The sequence below is a fragment of the Panthera uncia genome, unplaced genomic scaffold (genome assembly GCF_023721935.1).
Source record: "Panthera uncia isolate 11264 unplaced genomic scaffold, Puncia_PCG_1.0 HiC_scaffold_359, whole genome shotgun sequence".
In the NCBI taxonomy this organism is placed as follows: Eukaryota; Metazoa; Chordata; class Mammalia; order Carnivora; family Felidae; genus Panthera; species Panthera uncia.
The window spans coordinates 1-25,274 of NW_026059494.1; the positions used below are offsets into that span (position 1 = coordinate 1).

At 57.0% G+C, this 25,274-nt stretch overlaps 1 protein-coding gene across 2 annotated transcripts; it reads right to left on the reverse strand.

The window, feature by feature from the left end:
* Positions 1-2,019: 2,019 nt before the first annotated feature.
* LOC125917997 (keratin, type II cytoskeletal 80) lies at positions 2,020-24,388 on the reverse strand. Of its 2 annotated transcripts, none has more exons than XM_049624060.1 (9): positions 23,702-24,388; positions 17,650-17,858; positions 13,243-13,303; positions 12,884-12,979; positions 6,159-6,323; positions 5,589-5,714; positions 4,731-4,951; positions 4,207-4,262; positions 2,020-4,070 (listed from the first exon to the last, which is right to left on the reverse strand). In XM_049624060.1, the coding sequence occupies exons 1-9, from the start codon at positions 24,134-24,136 to the stop codon at positions 3,946-3,948; spliced, it is 1,494 nt and encodes a 497-aa protein (XP_049480017.1). In that variant the 5' UTR covers positions 24,137-24,388; the 3' UTR covers positions 2,020-3,945. The 2 variants fall into 2 exon arrangements, with proteins under 2 accessions (XP_049480017.1, XP_049480018.1); XM_049624061.1 differs by having other exon boundaries at positions 3,979-4,105; positions 23,702-24,387.
* Between the last annotated feature and the right edge of the window lie 886 nt (positions 24,389-25,274).

The following is a 25,274-nucleotide window of genomic DNA, read 5'->3' on the forward strand; positions in this document are numbered from 1 at the left end:
CCTTTCTTATTTTGTTCTCTTTCTTCTTTCCTTTTCTTTCTTTCTTTATTTCCTTTCTCTTTCTTTCTTTCTTTCTTTCTCCCTCCTCTCTCCCTCCCTTCCTTTCCTCCCTCCTTCTTTTCCTTCCCTCCCTCCTTCTTTTCCTTCCCTCCCTCCCTGCACTAACTGTGCTCCTTCAATGTGCCAAGCATTGCATTAGCACTGGAGATACAAAGGTCAAGGAGCCGCACCCTCACTTGCATGGCTCATTTAGGCCAGGAGGCCTCAGTTGGGAAGGTACACTGTTCATTCATTCTGTCATCAATTTCACTTTTTAGTGAAAACCTCCCATGCCAGGCACCGTGCAAGGCCCTGGGGATGTGATAAGATGCCACCCTCACCCCCAAGGAGTTGAGAGTCTTCTGGATAAAAGGCACCAAAGCAGGCAAGTGAAACATGGCTAAAGCAGATAGTTAGGGATAAGTGTTGGGTGAATCTAATGTCTCCCTCAGCATCCATGTAGGTCTAGGCACAGACTAAGTATGCGCTCAATAAATGTCTGGAGATGAGTGACCCAGGTGTGGGGAAATTTTTAGATAACTTATGAGTTAAAGAGTAAAGTTTTTTTTTAATGAAATGCTGATAAAAATGCTACATGGGAAAATAGGAAGCAGTCAAAATGGTTCTTAAAAGCAAACTTATGGTCTTCAAAGAATCTTATATTGAAAAAGAAGAAAGGTGGAAAACTAAAGCATTCAACTCAAGAAGTTAAAAATGGTAAAAATAATAAATTCAGGGGCACCTGGCTGGCTCAGTTGGTAGAGCATACGACTCTTGATCTCAGGGTCATGAATTCGAGACCCAAGTTGGGCACAGAGATGGCTTAAAAAAAAATAATAAATTCAAAGAAAGCAGAAGGAAGGAAATAACAAGTGTGTGTATAATTTTTGGCTCTGAAATTCATATTAAGATCCAGACATTCAAATTAGTATTTAGAAAGTCATAATCCAGAAAGTAATAGAATAGAGTAAGGAGTGAGTTAGTCTCAGTTCTAGACCTCTCCTAGATGGGAATGTGGATTATCCAGCAGTTTCTGCTGAATTTCGAGGGCTCTGCTCAGAAGAATGGATCAACCTCGGAAGAATGGATCAACCCTGAATAGAAGTCTCAGAACTTCCAGTCCGGGGGACTGGCTGTACTGTGCCCCAAGAGGGCCAGCCCGAGGCCCATTTTTTGCCTGTTATTTGGTATTCGAACTAGTGGGCTTAATCCACAACACGTGCTATAATAATAGTGACATTTCTCACAATCCTGTTATAGTTCAGAGTGCTGGAAATGAAGGATGTGTATTCCTGATAGGAAAGAACACAGCTATCTTGTCAAATCCTCAAACACCATATCTGGTGAGTAGGGGAGGTCTATGCTCCATTTCACAGATGAGGAAAATGAAGCTCCGCTTGTCTGGGGTCTCAGTGAGTGGGTGAGCCAGGACACGAACGCTTCAAAGTCCCTTCTTTGCTCTCAAGCTTCCTGTCATTGAGACACCTGCTCTTCCTTCTGTCTAGCTAGCTCCTTCGTGCTCACTTAAAGCCCCTCTTCCTCCAAGAAGCCTGTGTTGATTCTCTGGTTCCCTGGACTTCTCACTTGGTTAGGAAGTTCGGGCTGGCTCTCTTAGGTAGATAGCTTATCTTTCGACTTGACTGTGAGCTTCCTGAGACGGAGGGGTGGGGAACAATTGTGGGTGCCTTAATGCAGGGCTGGGCTTGGAGAAGGTCCTTGAATCCTTGTTTGTTGATCTAAAATTTGAATTGACAGGATTAGGCCTGTACCCATCAGAATATATTCTGGGCTGTGCCAACCCCCACGGTCGCGGTGAAGAGCTTGGGGGGAATCCCCCATTGTCTGTGCTTGCTGAGGCGGCCACGTGGTGCCTAGATATCTCAGGAGGTGTCGGGAACGTAGGTTGACACTGGGCAAGTCTCATTATAGGGTGGTGGGGCAGGAGACCTTTTTGTGTCCAAGTTTGCATTGGTCTGAAGGTATAAGTCCCTGGACCGCTTTCCCCATAATTGGAGGATCCCCAAAGTCCTGTGGTCAACCTATGAGATCAGTGAGTGACTGGCCAATCCTGAGAAGACAGATCAAAACAGACACACAGCTTTTTCCACGGACAAATCTCAGCATTTTATTCATCCCCTGGAGGGAGAAGGGGGCACTGCCCTGAGATAGTCTGCCAGCCAGCTGGGGTGGCTGGGATATGTGTTGTTTATCCAGATAGTAAATATAGCACTGACTATGCAGAAACAGGAAGGGAAGCAATAAGTTAAAAGCCACATAAGTTATGAAAAATAATATATATACTTTATATACCTTGCATCCCCACTGAAGACTTGCTCCCTTGGAAACCAATAAATAGGCAGAGAAAGAGCAGCAATCAGCACCCTTTGGGGACTTCAGGGATGAGTCTATGTCTGAGTTTCCTCCAGCCTGAGAGTCAGTGGCCCTTCAGCGCCCCCCACAGGCTGGAGGACCTTGAGGCCTCACAGGGGCCTTGGGGGACCATGTCCTGGAAATTGAGATGAAGGAAAGGAAGACTGAGGCTAGCAGTGGAGAGAGGCAAGGGCAGGTAGGGAGAAGGGAGGGAAGGACAGAGGGTGGCTTGTGGACCCAGGGGGCTGGAGCTGCCAGGATCCCCCTGTGAGCCCCAGAGGTGAGAGCCAAGATGAGGAAAGAGAACGCTCCTCCCAGCCCTGATCTTCTCTTTGGACGCGGAATTCCTTTTGGTTGTCACTGGGGCTCCCCCGCCCAATCTGAAGGGCTCAGAAGCTCCCAGACCTGCCTGGACTGTGCCTTCTTCATGGCCCCACTGTAGGCAGGGGAGTGGGCGTGGTGGGAGGAGGGGGCTCTCACCCCACAGGTGCGGGGGTGTTCCTGGGCCCCTCAGTGATACAAAGGAGGGAAGGGTCAATCTGATCGGCCTGATGGAGAGAACAGAGACCCCGAGAGGTGGGATTCATGGGAAATGGCCCAGGGTTTCATGATAGGGGTGGGCCTAGGGGTCTCCAGGGCCTGGCACACCAGGGCCAAGTTCCAGGCTTGGAAACACCTAGGCGGGAGATGGGGGTGCAGAGAGCTTGGATCCTGGGCAGGGTGGTGAACCGCAGGATGGCAGGGAGGAGAGGGGAGGGCCACATTCTCCTGCTTGGTCCCAGGCTGCCATCGGGCTTCCCTCTCGCGGGGGGTTTATCATGGCAAGAATAGCTTCTGGAGAAGGAGCCGGGAGCTGGCTGGGCAGCCTGTCCAGTTCTGACTGGACCCACAGGAGGAGGGAAGAGGCACAGGTGTCTGGGCTGACCCCCGGGCTCAGGGCCCACACACCCGGGGAACTTCCTCCTTTCACTCCCTAATACTGTCAGGTCTCTGGGGGGCCCGGGGGTGCTCAGCACCCAGGAATGCCAGATGTGGGGAGGGTGCCCAAACAGTCCTCACCAGCCCCTGATTTATGGCTGGCTGGGGCTGGGTGAGCGAGGGCACCCGCCTCAGTCCTGGGGCAGAAGCAAGGCAAGGCTTGAGATGCGAGTTTAGGGCAAGGGTTGGGCGAAAGGGTCAAAGATTCCTCGGTTAGAGCCCTCTGTTTGGGGAGGAGCCTCAGGAGAGCAAGGACGTGGTGATAAAACTGACCCCTGATACCAGTTTACCCAGTTGGGAAAACCTCCGGCCAGGAGGTTGGAAGGGTGGGACTGGAATACCGAGATGGAGTGGAGTGATTCCCAAGAGCCGGCGACAGTCCTGTGCCACCCCAGGCAGCCCACAAAAAAGCAGGCCCTGCTGTGAACCCTTCTCCGTCTCGTTCAGAGTCAGGTTTGCCTCCCCTCCCAACCTAGAGGCTCCAAGCTGCTTTCTTGAGTCTAGCTTAAGTCCCTCCTGCTGCAGGGGGGTGACTTGGGCTCCTGGGGTCCAGCTGCCTTACTCTGAGGCCTCTGACTCCTGCGAGAGGAACTTCTCAGACATTTCGGTGATTTGGATCACAGGGCCTTTTCTGTTCTTCTTTATCAGGGAAGGGGCTCTTGAAAGGCCAGACTTGGAGGCAGCTACAGGGAACATAAGGGGTGGGGCAGGGAAGGGGCTGGAGGTTTGGGAGCCACTTAAAATGATGCCTTCAAGGTCGTGACTCCCTCCCACCGTGTCCCCTTCCCCACCAGGGGTTCCTAGGGCAAGTGGACTCACCGGTTCTGGATCTGGACTGCACAACGCTGACCATGGCGGTAGAAGGCAAGTCCATCCTGGGGGAGGAGGGAAATGGTAGGATGTGAAGGGGGCCTGTGGCTTAAGCCCCCCTGGGCCTGGGGCCCTGGGGAGTGGCAGGTGGAGGGCAGTTCTTGGGCTGTTATTCGCAGTCCTGGGCTGGCCTGCTGTGTGACCCTGGCTAGCCAGTTTGTCCTCTCTGGGCCTCTGTTTCCTCTCCCCTGCCTAAGTGTCTAACATTTACTGAGCACTTAATTACGACAGACATTTGCATGCAGAATCGTATCAATCCTCCCCACCGTAGGCTGTGTTACAGTCAGTTCCTTTTCCAGATAAGGAAACAGGATTTAACAAATGGGCCAAGGTCCCAGTTTGTAAGTGGCTGAGCCAGGACATGACCCCAGGTCTTCCCAGTTCACGTATCCTGCTGGAAGGGGAGGCTGGCTTTGCGTGGGACCCGTGTCCAGTCCGTCCTGCAGCCCCACCCCGCCAGCCCCAGCCCTCACCTGCACTCTTCGCCCTCCACCAGCTTGCGGTAGGTGGCGATCTCGATGTCCAGGGCCAGCTTGGTGTTCATGAGCTCCTGGTACTCCCGCAGCTGCCGGGCCATGTCCTTCTTGGCCTGGTGCAGGGCGGCCTCCAGCTCGGCCAGTTTGGCTTTGGCGTCCTGGAAGGCCAGCTCCCCCTGCTCCTCGGCCGCCTTGATGTTCTCCTCCAGTTTCAGGCACTGCAGCCAGGAGGAGAGAGGGAAGGGGTTAGCGAGCACTGGGCAGGAGGAGAGAGTGGGCCGGGAGCCCACCTCTGTCCAAGGGGGAGGTATGCACAGCAGGGAGGGCTTTGCGGCGGTTTATTCTTGGGTGTGGTGCCGGGTTGCCCTGAGGCAAGAGGGAGTCCAGTTAGACCTAAGGAGACCCTTTCCGGAGGCCACGAGAGAGGGAAGTTCTGCAGCCCCCACCTCCCACCCCGGGAGCCGGTCTCAGCTGTCCTGAGAGGGCAACACTTGCTCTAAGGCTTGTCCTGGCTGGACGCTGGGCTCGGGCGTCCGCTCTCTTCTCTGTATCATTGGCCAGAGGCCTGGGAGGGAGGAGGTGGGTTCTGGGTATTTGTGCTGGTGCTCTGCACCATACCCACGGTGCTGGCCAGTTTACAGAGCACCTTTACATGCAATGCTCACGTGATCCTCACAGCCATCTTAGGACAGGTGAGGAAACTGAGGCACAGAGCTGCTAAGTGACCTGCCCAGTGCTTTGCATGCCCTCAGCATGTGAGCATGTGTCTGCGTGTGTCCGTGCGTGAGGGTGAGAGAGTGTGTGCCCCTGCACTCCTCCCTGCCTCACCCCCAGGAGGGGCCTCAAGATACTCACATGGCTCTTGGTGGAGAGGATCTGGGATCGAAGCTTCTGGATGCGCACGTTGAGGTCAGCGATCTCGCCGCGGCTGCTCTGGAGGCTGTTCCCAAACTCAGCTGAGCAGGCGGCTCGCTCCTCCAGCTGGAGGGCGCGGAGGAGGTGGCAGTGAGAGGCAGCTCACTGCATCCCTCCCTGTGCCCTTGCCCTTGCCCCTTGCTGCTCCCTTTCTCTCTTACCAGCGCCCCCCTCCCCAGCTCCACTTCCTCTGCAGCCACCACTCCTAGGCCAGCCTTGCCTTCCTACCCCCTCCACGCCTGACTCTGGCTGGACCCACCCCTGGCCTGATGTTACTGGGTGGCTTCTGGAGGGCATCGACTGTGACCTGTCCCCCAGCGCATCAGCTCTCGGCCGGCAGTGCTGGAGTGCTGGGTTCTCACATTGTCCACACCTGCCCGTGAACCGGCTGTGCCACCCCTGTGCTCCCCACGCCGTCCCTGTGCTCCCCACGTCCCTCTCACAGACTGTCAGCGCACAGAGCTGCCGGTGACTTCAGCCCCTCCCCGCCCGGCTCAGTCAGCCCCGCACCTGTCTCCGGGAGTACGCCTTGGCTTCCTCCAGGCTGCGGGCCGCGATGGCATCATACTGGACCTTCACCTCCTCCACGATGCCGCTCAGGTCAATGTGGCAGCGGCTGTCCATGCCCACGGTCACTGACACGTCCTTCACTTGGGCTGTCAGGTCCTTCAGCTCCTGGCCGGGCACAGATGCGGGGGCTCAGGGCTGGTGGAGGTGGACCACACCCGCAGCCAGCCATAGACCCCTGTGGTCCCTGAGTCCCCAGGGTGAGTGGAGAGTGACACTCTGTGCCTCCTGGAGGGATGACCCAGTGATGGGCACCTCTCGGCCACTTGCCCCCAGCTCCGACTCTTGGGAAGCAGCTCGCTGCCCCTACTCACCCAGTGTTGCCTCCCTCTCTGGGTACAGGGGACAGGGCAGTGAGGGACTCCTGGCTCCAGAGGCTCATCCTGAAAGCCTATTTCTCTTCGGTGTCCCCACCTCTCCCAGGGTGGGACACTTTGCTCCTGGCTGATGGGACAAAGGCCCGGGATGCCTGGTGGGGAGGCTGTGGCCCCTCTAGTCTGTCATGGCTCAGTGGTAATGCAGCCTGGCCTCCCCCTCTGGATGAGAGCTCCCCAAGGGCCTGGGGAGCCACTGCCCTCTCTGTACCCCACCCCCCACATCTGGAAGTGAACACTGTTTGTTGAATAAGTATTGGAATGGGAGCCCATGAATGATGAGAGGCGGGAATGGGGCTGGAGGCTGACCAAACTGTCCTCCTTGCTCCCCTGCCAGGGGCAGAGGCCGAGGTGACTTCAGAGTCACCCCAGAGACTTGCCACAACCTGCCCCCCGCCCCCCCCCCCCAATCTGGCTGAGGAGCTTGCCCACAACAACACACTTTAGCCTCGATATTTTCATTTTCTCCCCATCTTTTAGGGTCCTTCTTTCTTCTTCCTCTCTGTCCTTCCCTCTGCTTCGAAAATGCCAGCCCGGTGCGGTTGGTTGAGCGTCGGACTCTTGATTTCGGCTCAGGTCAGGTCATGATCTCACGGTTCGTGGGACTGAGCCCCACCGTCAGGCTCCACGCTGAACGTGGAGCCTGCTTGGGATTCTCTCTCTCCCTCTGCCCTTGCTCCCTCACTTTGTCAGGGAAGAAAAAAAAAAGGAAACGCCAGCCCACATCTTCAGAGACCCCTGGAAGTGGTAACAGCTCTCGGGGGGCTTATTACGGGCCAGGCTATGTGCTAAGTGCTTTCCAGACCTCACATTTCATCCTCGCCAGGCTGGCAGGACCCAGATCACAGACAGGAAAGAGAATGAGGCACAGAGAGGTTATGGAGACAGCCATGCGTGCAGACTGCCTTCCAAGAGCCCTTGCTGCTCTTGCTAAGCTCCCCTAGAGGGGAAGGGACAGGGGCGGAAGCTGGTCTATCTTTCTATCCCCAGGCTGCAGCCTGACAGCTTCCGGCCTGAATGCTCAGGGGTACATAGAGAGAGGCAGGTGGGGACAGGGGTCTTCATAAGGGGCTGCAAGGTGTCACCTTTCAGGCCCTGGGCCACCTCCCCTGGAGGTGCGGAACAACTCAGGCCTGGGCAGGACTGGTGCGGGAAGGAGGAGCGAGGGTCCATGGCCAGCATTGTACAGACAGAGTGAGTCAGGTGGCAGGGAGGGGGGCGGGCCCCCTGGGAGGCAGGGGTGGGGCTCACTTGGGGGGAGGGAGGGCGTGGGGCACAGACGGCACAATTACTCCTACTGGCATTCACAGTTCACCCTTGACCTTTGCCTCAGTCAGCAAATTTTGGTCCCTGTTCCCATTTTTCTGAGATATATATATTCCCTCTCTCTGTCTTGCTTGCTTGTTTGAATCAGGATCCAAAGAAGGTCCCTCTAGTGCAATTGGGCCATATGTCTCTAAGTCTCTCTTATTCTATAGATACCCTTCCAACTTTCTCTCTTCCTCTCTGTCTCTCTCTCTTTTGCTATTTTTCTTATTTAAATAAAAATTTTTAAGTTTATTTATTTACTTTTATTGAGAGAGAGACAGAGAGAGCAAGTGGGGGAGGGGCAGAGAAAGAGAGAATCCCGAGCAGGCTCTGCACTGTCAGCATGGAACCCGGCGTGGGGCCCGAACTCACGAACCATGAGATCATGAGCTGAAACCTAGAGTCGGACACTTGGCCGACTGAGTCACCCAGTCGCCTCGCTATTCTTACTGAAAACACTGGGTTGCTTGCCTTGTAGCAAGCCCCACAGTCTGGATTTTACTGATTGTGCCATGTGCTGGTGTTAAACCCGCTCCTGTGCCCCCTGCATTTCCTGAAAACTGGCAGTTGGTGAGACCTGCTCGGATCCACATTCAGTTTTTGTCTTGTGACCATATTCTGAACTTCGTTGCTGACTTCGGGCCCCCTCCTGAGCCTCGGTCTGTCTTTATGCACAGAGAGGTTGGAGGCCAGAGAAGGAAGACACCCCCCTGCCCTGTCTGCTGGCTGCCCAGCCTCACCCGCCGGCCTCCCAGGGGACAAGGAACGTGCAGAAGGAAGCTTAAGGCAGTGGTGGGTGTACAGAAGGCCCGCTGGGGGCAACCTGTCCCCATCCCGGAGCTGGCAGGACCCTGAGCCTGGTGGCCAGCTGCCCCTTGAAGTCTCCTGATGAAGGATTTTCATTGCTCTTCAAATGCACTTAACAAAGATCTCTGGGCAAAAGCAGGGGGAAGCCCCAACCCTTTGTCAGAATAAGCTTGATGGTCCCTACAGACCCATGTCCCACCTCTGCTGTTCCCAGGTCACCACTGGAGGCTGACATTTCCCACCTGGAACCAGTATCCCAGCCAGGGCTTGGCTGTGGATGGTTTCGGGAGTGCAGCTTTGGGGCTTCCTTGGTCAACACGCTGGGGGGGGGGTCAGTGGGCATAGGAAGTTTCACGTAAAGCCCTCTAGCCCAGGCATGAGCTGGCCCTTGTCACGGGCCAGGAAAAGGCCAGGGCACTGTCAGAACGCACTGTCGGGAGGGAGGGAGAAGGGATCGGCAAAACAGAGCCGATGGCGCAGACTCAGTCCCTTTCTGGAAAGAGGCAGAGTAAGCATGAGCTCGGTAAACAGAAGTAGGAAACGGAGGGTGCAGAACATCTGTAGACCTGTTCCGACACGCTGGGCCCTGCTGGGCTGCAGAGGACGTAACAATGCAGGCTGTGTGCAGGCAGCCTCCACGGGATGGGCCCTACAGAGCATGTGCACCTCCAAGTTGGCAACAATTGAGCCAGTGTGCAGTTTAGAGCCTCTCTTCGGAGCCAGAGCCAGAGGAGACTGCCACGTGCGTGACCACCCTCTTTGTGGTTCCTGCGTCAGGGGAGGTGGTGACTCTGCGGGGGTAATTGACTGCCGCTCAGTAAAATAGAGTGCTTAATGGCACTGGGCTCTGAACGCTGCCACCTCTTGCTAGCTGTGCGATCCTGGCCAGGTTTTTTAAAACCTCTCTGAGCCTCCATGTAGAACCGAAACCAGCTAACATTTAATATTTACCATATACGAGATACTGTTCTGACTGCTTTAGCATATATATATGTATATATATACATATATATATACATATATATATGCGAGTTTTAAATGTTCGTTTATTTTTGATAGACAGAGAGAGAAAGAGAGAGAGTGTGAGCAGGGGAGGGGCAGAGAGAGAGGGAGACACAGAATCCGAAGCAGGCTCCAGGCTCGGAGCTGTCAGCATAGAGCCTGATGCGGGGCTCGAACTCACAAACCGCGAGATCACGACCTGAGCTGAAGTCGGCGCTTAACCGACTGAGACATCCAGGCGCCCCTGCTTTAGCGTATAGTAACAAAATAGATCCTCACAACAGGCCAGTAAGCTAGGCTCTATTATTTTCCCATTTTATAGATAGGGACATTGGGGTCTAGAGAGAGATAAAAGAACGTGCTGGAGCTCACATAATTACTGAGCCAGGATTCAAATCCAAGCTGCTCTGAAGTTTGTGCTCTCTTAATCATCATGCCTACCTTTATAGGGTTGCTATGAGGAGTGAATGAGATTTCACCTGGAAAACACTTAGCACAGTGCCTGGGATATAGTAGGTACTCAATAAACAGTAGCTAACCATACCGTTTTTGTGATAGGTGATGAAACCAGGGTGAAATGTCCGGAGGCAAAGCAGCCTATATTCCTGGAGCAGCCTCCCCGGCACTATGAAGGCAGGCAAGCAGGCACCAAATCAACTTAGACCCATCAGGTTCTCTTTGTCGGCATTTTAGGAGGGGCGCCTGCCTGCAGGGGGTTGTCAGTAGATCCCTCGGCTAATCTCCCTGGGAGGTGAGGGGCAGAGGGCTGCCCAGGCAGCTGCAGTGTATAGATGAGGCCCAGAGAAGCCCCTGGTCATCCGCTTTTGAGGCTTCCTGGCCTGTGTGTGTGTGTGTGTGCGTGTGTGTGTGTGTTGGGAGAGGGAAGGCCTGTTTTCTGAAATGCAGAGGTGGGCTACATAGCCACGCTTTTTTTTTTTTTTTTTGCATTTATTTATTTTTGAGAGACAGAGAGAGACAGCGTGAGCAGGGGAGGGGCAGAGAGAGAGGGAGACACAGAATCGGAAGCAAGCTCCAGGCTCCGGGCTGTCAGCACAGAGCCCGATGCAGGGCTCGAACCCATGAACCGTGAGATCATGACCTGAGTCGAAGTCGGACCCTTAACCGACTGAACCGCCCAGGCGCCCCTGTAGCCGTGCTTTGCTGATCTGGTGTCTGCTCAAAGTCAAAACTAGAGCATCCAGCCCTCCTGGGGTTACTCACATCCCACTGTGCTTCTCTGGCCCCTGAGCCAGCTGTGGCTGGCACCTCCCTTTGCTTAGACCTGCCTGGCCCCTTGGGGTAGCCACTAGCCACGTGTGATAGCCCGCCCTTGAAATGTGGCTAGTCAGAACGGAGATGAGCTGTTGCATGAGAAAGAGAATGTAAAACAGCCTCTTTTTTGTATCGATTACATGCTGAATAATCACATTGTGGATATACGGGGCCGAATGAATCCTATTATTAAAATTAAATTTTTCCGCTTCTTTTTTTTTTTAAACGTGGCTACTGGAAAAACAATCACATACGTGGCTCGCGTTCTATTTTTGTGAGTGCCAGCTTAGAGGCCCATGGGCGTGGGGAGAGTTTGGAGCGCAGGGTCAGTGTTGCCTTCTTAGCCTGTGGCAGTCCATGGACACGCGGACGTTACGACCCGACGCCGACTAGGCACCTCGCGCTAACAATTGCCGTGCGCACTGAGCACCCCCACGTGCACGGTGGTCTCGTGACGGCACAGGCCAGACCCCTCCCCTCTCTGTACCACCCCTCCCAGTGCCCCCCGGGAGCTGCCCGGTGCTCTTAGAATGAGCTCCAAACTCCCTGTGTAAGCCAACCCCTGCCCGCTCTGTCCTAGCCACAGCTACTTCTCCCTCTCCCCTTCCTCACCAGACCCCTCGTGCTTTCGGTGCTTTACACAGATCTTCTGCATGAAACCCACTGAGCTCTCCCCTGGGCCGGACCTCCCCAGCAGGGGCCTTCACTCACTCACACCTCCGCTGAGACCCCGCCCCTCCCTTCCCATCCTTGACCTTCCCCTCCCTCTCCAGCACTACCACATCTGGCTTTTTGCAGCCTGGCACTTTTCACCCTCCCAAACGATCTTGCTCACATGTTCCTTCACTGGAGCATTACCTGTCCCTTCTTAGCTCTCAGGTAGCCCCCGAGAGCGTGGACTTTGCCCATCGTGCCCACTGCTGTGATATCGGTGCTAGGGGCCCGGCAGGCTTGCCATCGCCATTTGTTACCTGGATGACTGCATTGAATAATCAGCACAACCTTATGGGCCCCGTGTTATGACTCAGCCCATTTTACAGATGAAAAAACTGAGGCAGAGGGAGGAGAAATAATTTGCCCAAAGGCACAAGATTGGGGAGGTGGAAATGAAGAGTCAGGATTTGGGGTCCAAGAACTGCTAAATCCAAATGGAGCACGGACCAAGAAGGTGGGTGGGTGTGCCTCTGGCAATGTCCAGGTGTATTCCTGGTCATGGGCCGGGCTCATGGGCCGGGCAGGTGGGGAGGAGAACATCTGTCCCAGAGGATGCCCTGGAGGCAGAGTGGCGCGGACCGGGCCGGCGTCCCCGGCCAGCAGCAGGGCCCATCTGCTGACCGCACTGGCTGTGCCCTCGGCCTTGCAGGGCCGTTTTCTCCCCAGGCTCAGCTGAGGACTTCGGGACAAATCAGAAGGGATCTGGAGGCTCCCCTGTCTGCATTTCCTGGGTCATTTTTGTTCCGGCAGAAGCTAGCGTTGTCTGGGAACCAAAGAACCTGACTATAGGTCTTCTCTGCCTCAGCCCAAAACAGGGGAGGGGGAAGTGCGTGCCTCTCAGACCTGGGCCTGGGGGTGCCCGCCATTTAGGCTGCAGCGATGGGAAGAGATCAGTTCCATAAGGACAGCTGGTCAAGGCCCCCTGGTTCTCTGCCCCTAAGGCCACTTCCCAACCCTCGCCTGGATGCACCGGTCCCCCACACGCCCTCTGCACACCAGCACACTCCAAGGAACAGGTTCTCCTTGAGAGAGAGGCCTCTTGGGAACCTGCCTGTGCTCCACGAAATGAGTGATGTGGGGACACGTGGGATTATTGACCGCAGTGCAGGAAGGGGTTGAGGAAATTGTTGCTGGCCGCCCTTCCCTCCCCCGAGCTCTTGGCTCGGTGGGACACCGGCCCCCTTTCCTCACCTGCTCGTAGATGTTTCTCATCAGCTCCACGAAGCTCTGCAAGCCTTTTAATTTGGTCTCCAGTTCGGTCCGCCGGAGACACTCTGCATCCAGGTCCTGAGGGTGGGAGCAGTGGTGAGTGATGCGGGAGGGCGGCGTCCCAGGGCGGGAGAGGGGTGCCCATCCTGAGGGAGCTGGGGGTGGATTCCAGGGGGGCCCTGGCTCAGTGACGGGGGGGAAGCAGCAGGGTGAGGACAGATATCGGTGTCTGTCTATGGTCCCGGGACTCAAGCCTCTGAGGGCTTTGCTGGGGGATCCTCAGGGGACAAGGGCGGAGGGTCCACTGGGAAGGAGCCCCTGGGACATGCAGCGTAGGCTACCTTCTTCAGCTGGACGAAGGTGAACTCCATGTCTGTGCGCTTGGAGATCTCGTCCTCATACCTGGGGGGGGGGGGGGGGGGGGGGGGCGAGGCAGCGGCAGAGAGAAAGAGAGAGAGAGAGAGGCCGTTCAGCCGCATGTGGCAGGAACTCGGGGGACGATGAACTCTCCTCAGTGGGGCTCAGGGCCTCTGCTGTCCCATTCGGTGCCTTGTGCCAATTGGAAAAAAAAGCGGCCCTTGCCTCAGGTGGATGTAGCCCCTCATCTTCTGTGACACATCCCTTCTAGGCCCATGACACGTGGTGCGGGCTCCAGGGAGGCAGGCACATCTGCTCCCCATTCTCGCGCTCCTTCCAGATGATCAGCCACTCCTCTCCCGGGGCCATCTGTCCCCCTTCCCAGCTCTTCCTCATATCCGCCTCCTTCAGGAAGCCTCTCTGGATTGCACAGCACCCTTTCATCCTTTGTTCTCTCCTCTTTTCCCTATCTCCTCCCCCCAAGAATCTCCATTTCCAGCAAGCTGTGCTTTCGGTCAAGTCTGCTCCAAGATGCCCGCTCACCCTCTCCCTCCACCTCGTCTGCTTTGCTCGCTGGTAGGACGCCATTCCATCATGGTCCCTCTGGAGGGGAGAGTGTGGACATTGCAGCCAGAGGGACCCACAGTGTGCTCTTGGGCAGGTGAAGCCCTCCTTCCTCGGCTCGCCTATCTATCAGGGGTGCAGTTGCATGTGTGTGCACGTGTGGGGGTTGGACCAAGCCCACCCCTGATGCATGACAGATATTGCAGAGTCAGAACTCAACGCAGGTGGGTTCTCTCTCTTCTTAGATTTGTCTCCTCCTTACTCAGGCCCACCTTGTGTTTGGAATAAGAACGTTGCTGGATGGGAGACGGGATCTCTGGGTCACTGATCTTAACCCCTGCCTCTAATCTTGGCCCCTGGGGCTGAGGGTGATGGGTGGATGTGGGGATTCTGTGCTTCCTGTTTTCATCCCTCCTCCCCAGGGAATGCCTGAATCATTGGCGGCTGTAATTACAGCCGCCCGCCTTCCCAGGTCCCTGACCTCACGGAGGCAGCGTCACCCATTGCCCACAGCAGCTGGCTGGAACGGCTCCCTCTTTTCCACCAGCCTCCCTGAGAAACCCAGGGGAGTGGACCCAAGCCAACAAGAGCCCGCTGGGCACGGGGTCTCTGAAACTCCGTGTGCTGAGCACACACCGGCTCCTCAGCCACTGCCCTGGCTTCCGAGAGTCTGTCTGCAGGGCAGGGGGGCTCTTAGGATGCAGGTCGTGGGGGTGGGGAGGAGGGTGGGCCAGGGAGACTGGCCTGCAGTCTGGGGCCCAGCAGAGCCCGGGAAGCCCGGGAAGTTTACTTATACTCTTTCCTGTGCAAGCAGGCTCCAGAGCCACACTACTGGGGCTCAGATCCTGGCTCCTTGCTCCCTAGCCACGTGACCTTGAAGAAGCTACTTGCGTGCGCCTCGGTCATGATAACAGTGATGTCACGAGGGTTATATAAGTTAATACATGGAGTGTTTACAAAGTGCATGGTACCGGCTAAAGCTATTATTATTACCGGAGCTCTGCTCTATCTAACGCCAGGCCCCCTCCTCCAACCCTTCTGCCTTGGCCTCTAGCATTTCTGGAGACAAAAACCGTGGGAGGCCTCTTTGCAGAGGGAGTGTGGGTGGTTCTCTGCACTTCCTTCCCAGACTTCCCACTGGAAATTTGGTGACCGCTGAGGAAGTCCCAAGCTGAGAAGCCCCTCATTGACTGGCCCTCTCCACATAAGCCCAGTGCTCAAGGGTCTCTCCCTCTCTCCTCCCATCTGGATAGCAGAGTTCTGCCTGCCTGGGGGCAGGACCATGGGGAGAGCTGTCCAGTGGGGGTTCTCTGAGGTGTCAAACCTCCTCCTTACTCCTCACTCCCCTTTCCATCCTTTTGTATAGGCTTCCCTCCTCCCTCTTCACCAACTCCATTGGATTTCAGCCCTAGTTCACCTCCTTAACCAGATGCTTTTGTGCAGTGAACCTCTTGCACAATTGTACATGGTACCCCTGAGTCACTTGCTGTGTGGCCTTGGGCAAGTGGTTTCCCAAGAGGCTTTGCCCGGCCCCTGCTTCATCCTTAATAAATAGAAGAGTTAGCTAGCTGATCCTTGGGGTCCTGGCTACATCAAAGCTTTTGGAAGTCTCCATCCTCATGGAGACTTGGGTAAATGCCATCTCCCCCGCCGCACTCCCAATCCCCTGCCAGTCTGCCAGCCACCAATTCCCAAACCCCTTCTCAGCCCTTTTCAGCTTGTCACACCCCCCCCCGCCCCCCCCCCCCCCCCCCCCAACTTGTTTATTTCCAGAAGTGAAGCTGATCTCATCGGCCTTATAGAGGCAGGGCACACCCCTCCTTGTTAGGGCTTGGCCTGGCATCTCCTGGCTCCTGGGGGCCCCCGGGCTCTGCACAGCCAGGCTGGAGCTTCCCTGGCTCTGGCCTGCAGATCCGGAGAAGCCCTCCAAACTCATCTTCCTCAACCCTGGTGGGTTCCCTACCCAGAGAGGGGAAGAGAGGCCCTGAGCCCAAACAGCAAGCTCAGGTAGCAGATGGAAGGCAGGCAGCAGGCCAAACGAGGAGGCTGAGCCAGATTAAAACAACAAGTAGTGTTTGTACAGAACTTCCACTTACAAAGCGCCTCCATGGATGTGATCTGGCTGGACTCACAGGAGCAGGCCTTGTACTGCGGCTGGCTGGGTTAGACATGGGACTTAGCGTGCATGGCTGTGTGACTGAGGACAACTCCCTGCCCTCTCTGGGGCTGTGTTTCCTTCCCCATGAAGGGAAGATCCAAGGCCCCCATCCGGCCATTCTCTGATTCTCTGGGGGCCGAAGACTGGCTAGATATCAGTGAATAGAGTCTTGGGTTCTGGTATGCCGACCCTGTTCTCCTCATCATGGTCAGACATTGAAGCCAGGCAGCCCAGAATGGGCAGTGAGGGTTTCTATGGGTTTCCATAGGAACTGGTAGGGCAGGGCTGGGGATAGGTGGCCCCTAGGCACAAAGGGGCTCAACCATGAGGATGAGCCCTGGCCAGGGCTGCAGATCATGCCCGTTGGCCAGAAGTTCTATCTAGATTGATAGATGAGGAAATTGAGGCCTCTAGAATGGGGAGAGCTTCCCATGTGAGCATCTCCCCTGAATATGGCCTGAGCACGGGAGGTCACACAGAGAGGTGGTGGGAGAGCTGAGCCACAGTCCAGACCCCTGGACTCCCGATAGGGTGCTCTATGCTCCAGCCCCACCTGGCTGGCTTCTCCCAAGACTGCAGGCCTCGCCTTGGGTTGGCAAGGCTTTGGGGCTGGGCCAAGTGCTGGAGGAGGTGAGGGGAGGGGTTCAGGAGCCTCCCGCCCCATACCCCCTCCTCCAGAGGAGACCGGACCACAGGAAGGGGCACCTCTCTGCTCTGTCTCAGCCTCCCTCGTCCTGGAATCCCTGCCCACTATCTGGTCAAAGATGTCACCTCCCCTCTGAGTTACCCAACCACCTGGTCTGCCTTTCCAGACTGCCCAGTTCGGTTCAGCAAACCTGTGTCAAGGTCACTACCGTGTGACGGCCACTTCAGCCTTCTAGGGGACAGAAGACTTGGCATGTCTGGCTGCCGGGCACCATGATGAGCCCTCTGCCTTCTCACACCAGGCTCAGGCTGGTTCAGCATCACCATCACCCCTCCACACAGGGGGAAATGAGGTGTGGACGTTAAGCAACTTGCCCGCGGTCGCGGACCTAGTGAGGGGATGGAGGCAAAGAGGGAGCCCCTTTTGGTCCATAAGCGTCTCGCGGGCTGGGGCTGGGGCTCCCTCGTCTCTTGAGATTGCAAGGTGACCACTGAGGTCAGGCACGTGTCACCTACAGGGGATTGTTTCTTTATTCCACCAAACCCCGCCATGTCTGCCTCCTGCCTGCACCTGCTTCCCTTTCCAGCCCCCACTGAGATCGAATTTCCAAACCGTATCCAAGGCAGGAGCCCATCTGTTGCTCTAGCTGGTGACCACTTCCCATTGCCAGTGGGATGTGTGGGTGAGAGCGAGCGTGTTTACGGGCAGGAGAGGAAGGGATAGGGGACGGGGGCTGCGATGGTGCCCGGGTGCTTAGCTGTCAGCCAGTGCAAGACTGACTCTGTTGCATGGCCACCGTTTGGAAAGGTTGCTGTGGGTTCACTGTCATATCCTCCCAATATTTAGAATGCTGGCTGCCATATAGTACGTCCTCCGTAAGTCAGTCTTAGGAAGGGAATGTTCTTCAAGGAAGTCTTCTCTTTTCGTGGCTTGGTGCCCTGGCCCTTGCGTCTGAGTGCAGGTTGCCCCCCACCCCTCCACCCCATCAGTCTCTGCCCCCGGCCTCTGTAAGGCGCGCCCTACCTGATTCGAAACTCCTCGACTTTCTCCAGCACCTGCAGCAGGTTGGCCTCCAGCTGGGCCCGCTCCTGGCTCACTTTGCGCACTTCGTCTTGCAGCCGGCCCTGGTACTCCTCATAGAGGTGCCCGAGGTCGAAGGTGGCGGAGTCCTGGCCCTGCAGGAAGTGCCAGCGGGTCTCCAGCAGCTGGTTGCGCCGCTCCAGGGCCTGCACCTGGAAGAACAGGGGAGCAGCGGTGTGAGGGTCGGGTGCAGACAGGCTGTGCGCGGGCACCCAGGGCCAGCTCGCCTGCCTGCATGGGGGCCTCCCTGCACAGTGGTGGCTCATCTGCTCTGTGCTCGCCACCCCGGGCACATTCAGATCACATCTCCACTTACTGATGGTTCCAACAGAAGATGGAGAGATAAGGTGAGGCATCAGAGAGAGGCGGGGCCAATTAGCAAAGATTTCCTAGGGGAGGAGCGGGGTCGGAGAGAGGAGGGAAGGGGCTGAATGTGCCAATGATGTGAGAGGCCCTCCACGCCCGCCTGGGGCTTGGGTGGGAGACCCAGGGAACGTAGGGTGTCAGAGGCCCGTCTGCCGTCCCCCCCCCCCACCCCCCACCTGACAAGCCTAGTCTCATCTTGCCTTGGAAACTCAGCAGGGGAGGGCCTGGTTAGTACTGAAATGCTAATCCTCTCGACAACTCTGGACTTGTAGCCTCTCCAAGCCTCAGTTTCCCCAGCTAGAAATTGGGGATGCGATGGCCTGCCCTGGCCGCCTCTCGGGGCTATTTGGGAGAGGAAGCCGGGGAGGCGCTTTGGAACAGTCCTACTAGCTAATGTTTCCGCGGCCCCTACTGTGTGCTGGAACCTTGTTCTATGTGCTTGGCATCTTTGCTTCATTAGCAACCTGATGGGCTGGGTACGGTTATCTTCTGCCACACTTCACAGAGAGGTTAAGTAACTTGTCTAAGGTCACAAAATTGGCAAGTGGCAGAGCCAGGTGTGGAATCCAGGCGGTTGGGGTTTAGGATCTTTTACCCCCTACAACATGCGGCCCCTGTCTGCTGCTGGAGTCGCTGCGGGCCCTGGGACCCACCTGCCTTTCCCGGAATGGTTTCTGCCTCTAGTTGGGGCCAGTTTTGCCAAGAGGGTGACAACTGGGCAGGCTCTGGGCACAGCGGCCTCTCTCAAACCGCCTCCATCCCGCCTCCTTCGTACACTGATGCAGGGCTTCCCGCGGCTCCCACCCCAGCCACCGTGCGCTGTCGGGATCCCTCTTGAATCCTGTCCTTCCCTCCACCCAGTCCAGCCCAGCGCAGCCTGAGGGGGCCCCCGGCTTTCCCCCAGGCTGCCTGTCCTCTCGGGGCTCCAGCTTTTCTCTGCCCCTCCTCTTCCACCATCCCTGCCCCTCCTGTATGCGCTCCCGGCACCCCTCCTGCAGGAAGCCTCACAGCTCAAAAGACGCCCCCCTTCCTTTCCTTACGGGGTTCTCAGGTCATCTGCTCCTTACTTGTCCAGACCTACCACCCTCCCCGTCAGACTGGGAGCCGCCTGGTCCCTTCGTGGGATCCCTACAACTTGGTGCCCACGACAGGGGCAGCGGGGAGAGACGGCAGGGGCCTGGCTCCTGGACAGGCAGGCTGTTGTCACGGGGATGCTGTGATAGATAACCAGCCTGGTGACGTTCCCTCTGACCGCAAGCAGGTAGCTGGCCGCTCCCCTGACCACTGCTGGCACCAGCTCTCAGAATCATAGCTGAAAGAGCCAGAATCATAGCCAGGAGCCTTTTGATCAGCTGGTTTGTGCTCGTCACCTATAAAGAAGGAGGTGAGGGCCCATGGTGGTCAAGCGACTTGTCCAGGATCACGTGGCGACTTGGTGGTCAAGCTTCCCAGACGGTCCCGTCTGATGCCCCCGCCCACTCTGGACCTTCGTGGACTCCCTGTTTCTTTTGAATTTGGGTGCTGGGTGGGTCCTCCTCTTTCTTTCTGCCCTGCCCACCTTCTTGGGTTTTCTGAGAGACCGTAATACCCTTGAGAAGTCCCCTGTGACATTTGTGTTAGATAACACCAGCTGGTCTACTGGGCCATGGGGCCCGGTAGGCCGTGCCGTCATTTCCTTTCTTAGCTCCCATTTGTCCTGGTAAGTTCTGCCTACAGCCAACCTGAGCCTGCCGTCTGCTGTTGTCACAGCCAAACAGGTGCAGGAGGGACGGAGGCGCAGAAGGTTTCGGTCCTACTTGTGTGTGTGGAAGGGATCTCTGGTGGGGGCGCTATTTGCTCACTCCACCTTCCGTCTGTTTTGACAAGCCAGAGCCCTGTGTTTACACTGAGGGTGAGGTGAGAGCAGAGATGTGAGACTCCTTCCTCCACCCATCAGCAGCAAAAACCCCTGTACACCAGGAAGTCCTTCCCTTAGCCTAACCTCCATTTCCTATGCTTCGCTCTGAGCCTGCTGGGAGACGCTTGCTGTACATGTGACCAGGCAGGCCAGCCAGAGGCCACTTTTGGTTGTGACAAATGGAGCAGTCCTTTTCCCTGCTGCCTCCGGAGGGGGGTGGTTTCTCGTTGTCTCGGTGGGAGGGGATGGAAACTCATCCCCCATCCAGAATCTCCCCTGCCCAAAGGCTCTTCCCTTTCTGCCACAAAGACCTAGGGAGGGCCAGGTAACCAGTTAATTGCCCCTAACCTGTCAAGGCTGCTGAACTCCTCTTACTCCCCTTCCTCCCTATTCTGGATGACCCCCACCCCCCAGCTTTAGATTGCAGGTGGCAGCTCTAGGAGAGGCCTCGGAGAGCAAAGCCCTGGTCTACCTGCATCCCATTTTACAGATGAAGACACTGAAGCCCGGCAACACAGAACTCATTGTGACCCAACTCCACTGCCCGGCTGAGCAGTAGGCCCAGCCAGGGTGGGGAGACACGTCCTGTTGGTAGAGGAACCTGAACAGGCCAGGCTGGGGCTCCCGGCTAAGGGCCTCTGGGGAGGAGGATTTGGATCCCCAGCTCACGGTCCCAGCGGGTGAGCTTACAGAGGTGACTCTGGGGCTGGCAGGTCCTTCTCCCCACATGGGTGGTGGTGGTGGGGAGGTGGGGCTGTCACATCCCCTGCCTTCCAGGCAACACTGGCTCGCGCCCTTCTGTGTGCAGGCAGGTTGATGGCTCCAGAGGCTTCCAGAGGCCCCACAGGCCTGGGGAAGACATTGTGCCCATGGCTCTGTCTCCAGGCACTTCACCACCCCTCTTAGGTTCCCTCAGGGGTACTACTGGCTGCCCTTTCTCTTGTCCTGTCTCCATCCCCTCTGCTGTCTGCATGTGAGGGTGAGAGTGCCTGGCTGGCTGGCTGCCTCTGCTGGTGGTCAGCATGCCTCTCCCTGCCTGCCTCAGCCTCCTCTCCCCGCTGCTGCCTCTGTTCACTCCCCCTCCTCCTCTCTGGGCTGTATCTGTCCCCGTCCTGCTGGGCACAGCTCAGGGCCACTTTCAGAGCAGGAGCAGAGCAGGCAGGGGAATCTGAAGCTCAGAGAGGGCGAGTAGCTTGCTCAAGGAAACAGAGCCTGCAAATGGAAGAAATAACACTGCTCCAGGGACCCCCGGCCGACTCCTGGGGTGTCACTCCCCCCATCCTCTTCTTTCTTCTCTTCCTTGGTGCTCTCTGATTTCTCTTGGTGCCTCAGAGGGCCCAGAGGGTATGTAAAGCTGGAGGGTCTCTGCCCGTTCCTGCTCCTTGCCTAGAGCCCCCACCCCTGCATTGGTTATGGCATCTCGCCGCTGGGCCCATACGTTTCCTTCTAGCCCTATGTTGTGCTGCTACCCACGAAGCTCTCCCCACTCCCTCCCTCAGGCTCCTGCCTAGAAGGTACCACCTGGGTTCAAGAGCTCCCTGGGCTGGGCCCATTTATGTGATTTTTAAATTTAACACACAGAACCCACCTGGCACATGGTAAGTGCTTTATAAATGCTCTTCAAAAATTACCCCATTTGATCCTGACAAGACGACCGCACAGATGTGTACTGAGAAACAGAGAGGTTAAATAATTTGCCCGAGATTGAACAGCTGGTTAGAGGTGGCACCAGGACTCAAATCCAGAAATGGGGCTTTCCCTTGGGCCCCGGAGGCCTTTGCAAGGAGATGGGAAGGGACACGAGTTAACCGACTGAGCTCACAGACCTTCTCTGGGGAGCTGGAGGGCCGGCTGGGGCTTTTTGGCCCCAATGATCAGGGTCCCCAAGAGGCTAGCACCCATGGCTCCTTGCGTCCTACCCTGAAGAACATCCATCTCAAGGCCAAGGCTCTCGGGTTGGGAGGCTCCAGTTCTGCTGAAGACCTTAGAGGGCGTCGCCCTGGCCCCAGGCACAGGACCCCAACCCTTTGGGCCCCTTCCCTGTGCCTATGTACCTTTCCTGTCCCCATGGCAGAGGCATAAGGTGATATCAGCCCTGGCGTTCAGAGAGAAAAGCCACCCATCTGAACCAAATTACATAGCTCGTGAAGCATTCCTTTTAAGGGATTAGAGCGGGTTTCGAGAGGAGGTGGCTGTGCAGGGACCTGCCTCCCCAGGGTAGCAGGCTGTTTTCCTAGGGCACACGGCCCAGCAGCACGGGACTCTGCACAACCGGCCGGGCGGGGGCCGGGGGGAGGGAATGTGCCACCTCAGTGGATGGTTGTCCTTCTCCAGCTGTCGTTTCCCTCCTCATCCCCGCCCCCCCACCGCGGCCACCCCGGCTGTGGGCACGGGAATGCTGGTCTGGGCACATGAGCTGTGGGGGGAGGGGCGGGGGTGGCAGGAAACAAACCCGAGTCCAGACTGTACACTAGGTGGTCATGTGACCTTGGTCAAGGGGCTTAACCTCTGGGCGCTGTCTCCTCATCTTTACAGCAGGGGACATAGCCGCGGGGGGAGTGTGGCTGTGTGGGCTAAAGGACACATATTTGCAAAGGTCCCGCAGAGAGTTGGGCACAAGCAGGCGTTCCATGCCCGTTACTTTCTTCCCTCTGCCCCTCTCCGCGAACGCCCACCTGATGGGGGACACTAGCCATGTGCAGAGGAGCACCGAAGCAGGGAGGCCAAGTGCAGAGAAAGATGGAGGCAGGGGCAGGAGGATGGGGCTCTGGTTTACTGAGCAGGAGGGAGACGTTGAGTTTTCCTCATCTGTAAAATGGGCCTAAAATTATGACTGCGTTCATAAGGTTGTCGAGGGAAGTAGAGATATATCTGTAAAGCCTCCAGCACAGAGGCTGGCCTGTAGTAAGTGGTGAATGCAGCTGTTACTTTTGTGGTCATCGTTTCTGGGCAGGGCAGGGGGTGCAGAGCCCAGGGAGGGCTGATCGGGAGAGGTCTCCTGGAGGAGGTGAATGAGGAGTGGGCTTGGGAGGTGGACGGGACTTTCTCAGAGCTCTTGAAGCCCTTGCCCTGGGGCAGAGATGGACAGGAGTGCCCCCGGACCAGCACACCAGCCATGGCAGTGGGGTCTAGGAAGTCTGGGTGCTGGGGACTCACTCCCTCTCTCACGTGGGTGCTGGGGAGGCTTGGCTGCCTGTCTGCTTCTGACTCGCAATACCCAATCTCTGCATTCTTATCTCCTGACATGGTACCTCGGCATCCCTACCCTGAAGCCTCCTTCTGGAGGCCGCACATGCCCCTTTGGCCCTGCTGGCACGTCTCCAGGAGCTGAGCAGGGCCAAGGCCCGGTGTGAAGCATGGACTTGGGGACTTATCTCCTCTGTCCACCTGCCTTGGTGTAGGATGGCCAAGCATGCCTCCATCTGCTGTTCCTATGAGAGGGTATCCTTATGGCCGCACTTAGAGCTCCTCCCTGGTGTCAGTGACCCCAGGCCATGAAGCACATCATTATCCAGACATCCCTTAGAGCCATCCTGGGGCCTCTTTTTCCCCAGTGCTAGGATAGCTCAGGGACTTCCCTCACCATCTCTCTGCTCAGACCTAGCCTGCCGGCTCCTCATTGGCTGGGGTCAGGGGTGGGGCAGGATGCTCCAGAAATACAGAGCTCAGCCACCTGCCGAGGTCTGAAGGTCCTTAGTTTTTGGGAACCTCCCCCTCCCCACATCTGCTCACCTTGCCAATCAGGGAGGCAAATTTATCATTGAGGACCTTCATCTCCTCCTTCTCCTGGTTCTTCTGCTGCTGGATGGCTGGGTCCACTTTGAGGTCCAGGGGCACCAGCAGGTTGGAGTTCACGGTTACCTTGGGGATGGTGCCGGCCGGCCCACAGCCTGTGAGGCTGCGGGAGCTGAAGCCTGGCCCAGGGGTTCCACAGCTGCCCCATCCCGAGGTCCCAGGCCGGGGGCCGCCCGCAGGGGTCACCTCACAGCTGCTAAGGCTGCTGAAGCCAACGACGCAGGAGCGGCAGGCCATCGCGGCCCCCGGGCCCGGGACTCGGGAGGGCACGGGGGTGTGAGTGAGCCTTTGAGGGGTGGCGGGCAGCTGGCTCTGGTCGCAGGCAGGGCAGGCTGGGGACTGAGGAGCAAACACCTGTCCTACAGTGCTCATTAGCTCCGGGAGGGCGGGACGCCTCCCAGCCCGACCAACCTGTTAGATGATGCGATGCTTCCGCCCCTCCCCCGGCACCACGCACCCAGCTCGTTCCAGGGCCTGAGACCTGCCTGCCTGAGGGGGCTGTTCACAGCCACCCACCCACCCTCCATGGAGCTGGGGCTGGCTGGGCTGGCTGGTGGGCTGGGTGGGATGGGGTGGCTGCAGGGGAAGGGCAGATTTGAGGAGGAAGGAGAGCGAGGAGAGAGAGAGAGCGCGCCTCTCACCACAGACCTCACTGCATACCTGAAGGCTGACGTATCTGAGCTCACATACTTCTGGAAAAGATGAGGCAAGCGCGGGCCCTGCGCTCCCTGAGTGTAGGGCAGCCGTTCCGGGCAGCGTGCCATCCTGACACTGGGAAACAGCACCTTCTTATTTGTTTTCTAGCTGCCTGAGAGTCTACCCGGCTTATCGTCTCTTCCTGTCATCCTCCCTCTCTCCCTCCTTCCCTCCTTTGATCTATCATTTATTGAGCACCTACTGGGACAACTTACTCTTCAGGGGCTGGGGAGGAAACGGATGGCCAAGGCCAAGTGAGGCCTGGGCTCCAGACTCAGCTTGGCTGCCCGCCGCCCCTGTGAGCTCAGGCAGGTCATTTGACTTCTGTGTCGAGGATGAAAATACCACCGCCACGGGAGTTGGTGTATGCACGGAACTCAGTGGAGGGCAGGGCACGAAGCCCTCAGTAAATGGTGGCTAAGACCCAGGGGTCTAATGGAGGAGATGGCAGGGGTCACATGCAGCTCTTCCTCAAGGGCTGTGGGAATGTGGCCCTGCCTCCCGCCCTTTCTCTCCTCTCCTTTCCTCCATCCTTCCTTCTCCTCCCCCTGTTTCATCTTCAGAATGAAGTATCTATAGAAAAGATGCCCCATGGTTCCCAGAGAACCTCTGGTGGGGCGGCAGAAAGTTCAGTCAGCCCAGAGTGCCCCCTCCGTGCCACCCTGTTGCAGTTCCAGAGCCCCTGATCTTTCCCTTCCCGGGTTGCTGGCTCTCTGGGGCCTGCTTTTCCTTCCTGCCTGGCCTGATGGTCCTGGGCACTCTTGCCCTGGCTGGCTGGCCCTGTGTGCCCTCCCTGGGCCTGGCGTACCACTCT

Coding starts and splice junctions, on each gene's coding strand:
- LOC125917997 (XM_049624060.1), bottom strand. CDS start 24,136: ATGAGCACTGTAGGACAGGTGTTTGCTCCTCAGTCCCCAGCCTGCCCT. Junction 13,304..17,649: donor GTCGAGGAGTTTCGAATCAG/GTAGGGCGCGCC, acceptor CCCCCCCCCCAG/GTATGAGGACGAGATCTCCA. Junction 4,071..4,206: donor GCAGTCCAGATCCAGAACCG/GTGAGTCCACTT, acceptor TGTTCCCTGTAG/CTGCCTCCAAGTCTGGCCTT.